At 47.0% G+C, this 4,424-nt stretch overlaps 1 protein-coding gene across 1 annotated transcript; it reads left to right on the top strand.

Annotated features, from left to right (window-relative positions):
* The first annotated feature begins 881 nt into the window (after nt 1-881).
* LOC142768553 (uncharacterized) lies at nt 882-2,907 on the top strand. The gene is made up of 2 exons (XM_075870552.1): nt 882-1,824; nt 2,373-2,907. Exon 1 carries the CDS (start codon nt 1,159-1,161, stop codon nt 1,741-1,743), a length of 585 nt encoding a protein of 194 aa, XP_075726667.1. The 5' UTR covers nt 882-1,158; the 3' UTR covers nt 1,744-1,824; nt 2,373-2,907.
* The last annotated feature ends 1,517 nt before the right edge of the window (nt 2,908-4,424 follow it).

Below are 4,424 nucleotides of genomic sequence, written 5' to 3' on the forward strand. Positions count from 1 at the left end.
GCTCTGAATGTAGCATGTAGTGATGTTTTACATGACACGCATGCCATGATTATCTTGTCTGGACGTGCCATTTACCTTCGTCGTCTATTCACGTCATGTAACACCGAATTTGGTATATGTGAAGCTAGCGAAACGGCCGCGACCGCCCTATGGACGTAGCATGTCTTCATGTTTTACATAACAGGCATATCCTGATTATCATGTTTGGACGTTTCGCTAACCTTCGTCGTCCATGCAAGTCACGTAATAGCAGATTTGGTGCATGTGAAGCTAGCGAAAAGACCGCGAGCACATCATGAGCGTGGCACGCAGTCATGTTCTTACTTGACACGCATGCGACGATTTCCACATGAGGGCCTGTAAATTATGTTCGCCATGCAGTCATGTCGTGCCATACCAGTTTTGCGATGTTACATGTGGACGAAACGACCGCAGGAACGACAAAACCATGACATGTAAATCCCGACATTCATGACATACATGTCACGATTTTCATGTTATGACTAGTCAGTTATGCCCGTCATACAGTCATCTTATGCCATACCAATTGTGGTATATATCCCGTAATAGAAACAGCCAGAAGAGCTAAAAGTCGTACGCAGCTAAATAGATAGATATACAGATAGGGTCAAACTCGCCGAAGTTCGCCAAGAAATGCTTCGCATTAAAATATGAAAGATCCTGGTTTATAAACACCTCTCAGACATTACATCACAGTCCTTAAGCGCGTGGATGTACGGCTGCTTGTAATTTTTTTTTATCAGACTGACGCCCCTTCCAGCTAAATCTATCATCAGACACGTGACCAGTGACTGAGTAGGTCCATGCGCTAAAGTCCTTGCGGCGAGGCATTGCATTGCAATCCGCCGCCAACGCTCGAACGAAGCGGAGCCTGTCGCCGCCCTCCTGAAAAAAAAAGTACGTTCAAACGCCCCATCGGCCGGGAAGCTTTTTAACCTCAGGATCGACATTCGACTAGCGGGAGGTGAGCGCAAGCTGCTTCACTTCACCCTTCCAGGTCTCTTCATCGCCGCGCGTAGGAGATACGACCGACGCTTCCGTCACAACATCAAGTACACCGAGGGTTCTCTCTAGCCATAGGCCAACACTCCACGCAACATTCAGCTTCCATAGGCGCCTTCAGGGTCACTGGCAGCCATGGCGTACGTGGAACTGCTGTGCTCACACCTTTCGAGAGTGCCGCAACACGAACTGCGATGCTTGGACAACGACGGCTTCACCGACCTTCCAAAGCTCGCCGACAAGTCTGTACCAGAAGCAGTCAGCGCGGTTCGCGCCCATCTGCAATCCATAGCCGCTATGCGCGACCGTCTGGACTGCGCGGCCCACTTATTTACCTGCATGGCCGGCCTGGGCGTCATAGGGTCCTGGGTTCTCTATCGCGCTGACCGTAGGGAGGACCCCACTGATATCGTCGGCGACATCCTGAAAAAAATGCGGCAGAGACGCGTCCACGGCGTGTTCGCCAAGGCGACGGAAAACGTCTGTTGCACCTGCCTGCTCGTCTCCGAAGAAGAGAGAGGCAGGGACTTCAGGCCTTACTTGTTCGTCGACTGGTACACAAAGCCCTGCGTAGCCATACACGAAACTCCCGACATACATTCGCCCTTACTCGAAACCGTCCTCCGACAGACGTTGGGAAATCCGCCACGAAGCTACCGTTGCGGCGTTTATCGCGACCTGAGGTCGCTGTATGCTGGCGTCCTCCAATTGTTCCCGTGATGCAGCCGCCGACTCCCTCCCATGCCATCTGCGGGCAACGCGGTGAACTGTCCCTCCTTTTTCGGCCACCGACTTTATACCGTAAGTCATTTTTGCGGGCTATTCTATTTCTATGTATGGCGTAGTTGCTCTGCCGAGAGAATTTAAGCCCGTAATCCGTGTAGCCAACGTCACGAACTGGTTTGCTTCCGCGAGTAGTAATTGAGTAGATGTGGCTGAACACGCTCATTTTAATTATACCGTTATTGATGTAGCGTTCCTTGGACAATCCTGAATTTAGCGTATAATTATCAAGCACGAAAAATTATGTGATGCGGTTTCCTTGATTTATACACTTCCGCTTAATTGAACGTAACGCTCAAAACAAAATGCTCATTGAACAGTCATTGCTAAACATCTCTGCTGAACGTGGTTTCGCGGCGATTAACGTCGGGACACACAGCGATGCTTGCAAGCCCGACATGTCTTTATCTGCGCCCTTGAATTTAACACTGCTAATTTCCGTAACGTCTATTACCAGTAGCGATTTGCTTGGATTTATAACTGCCGTAGCCGGTTTATTGCGTTATCCACCGTGAATAACTATTTCATTTCTGAAACGATTCTTCATTGGTTGTCTCTCTTTCCAGCATCAAGACGATGTCATTTGACGGACCAAAATTTTTCATGAACTGTGCAGTTTGCCGAAACCACTTGACGACTTCCAAATAACCACGCATCCCCATCGGACACTGCAGCAACGAAAATCTTGATAAGTACCACACCTGTTAATGCTGTAGTGACAGCTGTGTTGAACAGTATTTTACTCAATGTTTCATTTTTAACCTGAATTTCCGCTTTTAGTTTCATGCATTAAATTTCTTGCTGCGCTCCTCTTCGAGAGCCCGTTTTGTGTGTCTGCGAGCACCGCCTGGAAGAGGGCATCATCCTAAGCCTACCGTTCCCCATCAGTTGTCACCTGCGTAGTAGAACATCTTAATCTTAGCTGATTGACGAGGCCTCGACAGAATGGCTTAATGCTGTCTATGTGCATGTTCCTTCATAACTGTGACGAAGGCGATGAGAAAGGGACTTCACACTTCGTGTCTAATGAAACATGTCGGGTCTTATGCAAGCCGACACATCCTGCTATCGACAAGTCGAATAAAGGAACTTTTATATGCACCCATGCTTTTTAGTATATTTGCTTCGCACCTGTGTCTCTTGTGGCCAACCAAATTCAAGCATTGTTGATATTTCTACTCTTCAACATACGCCATCAACCCCCCCGAACATGCGTGTCATTCCTCAACAAGTTTCACGACGCTTCGCAGTTTCCTAGCTCGGGTGACAGCGCAAGGTCTACGAAGTTGCATCTGTTCTAGCAGGACAGCCGAAACCTCACATGCCGGAAACAGTGGGCCTTGCAAACAGTGGAATGCCACGAATTATTTTCTTTTGAAATAAATAAACTTTTTTAGTGCGCAGAGCGTTTCAGAAAGAAGTCACATGGGACAAAGCGCACACTTGCAACCACTTTATTGCACAGATGGTGGCCGTATATATAAAGCCCAGAGGGCGATAAGAACCACAAAAACGAAAAAATGATGGCGCATGTGCCAGAACATCCTAATATACGAATCTTGAAGATACGTTTTAACTGACAAGATACTTGTACTAATTGTCCGAATGGGGCACTTACACACTCGGTTACTGCCTTGCGAATCAAAAACGCTACATTTCCCGTGCCCTATTGTCAATCTTGCCATCACTTCGCATTCATCAAGCATCAGGGTGCACTAACCATGGGCACAGTCACAGTCGCTATCCAGGTGGCTGCTCACTGATCTGCGCTTGAGATCCGCGTACTCCGTAAGGAGATAGATAGTTCAGACCTGCGGCGCCCCATCTGACCGATGTAGTATCGGCCACATGATAAAGCAAATCGACATACAACACCTACATTACATTCTACGAACATTTTTGCAAGCTTCCTATAGTACCCTATTCCTGAAGATTCTTCGTTTTTCATAAGTTTGTATAGAAACCCTGGATGGTTTTTGCTGTGAAAACAACCTTCACCCTAGTTTTTTTGTTCAAAGAATTCTTTTTAGGCAGTGTGAACGTTTGTGCATATAAAGTATGGCAGAAACTTTCGGCTTTGGCTGTTCCTGAGTTGTGAGCTTCATAATCTTTCCCTGCTTTAATTAATTCAGAAGTGACTCTTCTGTGCCTCAGAGCAATTGATAAGGAAAGCCTGCTTTCTTATGTCTGTTAATATGGCTGCCGAAGCTGCTCTCAACCTGGTGATGACAGAGCCTTGACACTGATGCCATCTCGCGTGCTTTCGCAGTTCCTCACTCAATAAGCTTGGAATGCGCTCAACTAAAATGTATCAGGGCTTTCTAGTTCTGGCAGAAAATAAGCTCTAGATCTAAAAACCTAAGTTTGTTATTCTTGGGGAACTCCGCCGTCAGCATGCAGATTAGTTATGTTATCAGAAATGATGCTCAACTCTCATCGGTGTCCTGCCGTGTGTCACACTGTTTCGCACTATAAAATGACTAAGAAATCATTAGCATAGAGGAATACCTCAGCGGCATTTGTCTCAGCAAGCCTCGCTGTATGCGTTTGTCATAACGAGCTAATAAAATACCACTGAGTACTGGAGCTAAACATGACCCAATGCGCATGCCCTGTAT

The sequence above is a fragment of the Rhipicephalus microplus genome, chromosome 8 (assembly GCF_043290135.1).
Source record: "Rhipicephalus microplus isolate Deutch F79 chromosome 8, USDA_Rmic, whole genome shotgun sequence".
NCBI classification, from domain to species: domain Eukaryota; kingdom Metazoa; phylum Arthropoda; class Arachnida; order Ixodida; family Ixodidae; genus Rhipicephalus; species Rhipicephalus microplus.

Excerpts from the sequence above, each read along its gene's own strand:
- LOC142768553 (XM_075870552.1), top strand. The coding sequence starts at position 1,159 with ATGGCGTACGTGGAACTGCTGTGCTCACACCTTTCGAGAGTGCCGCAA.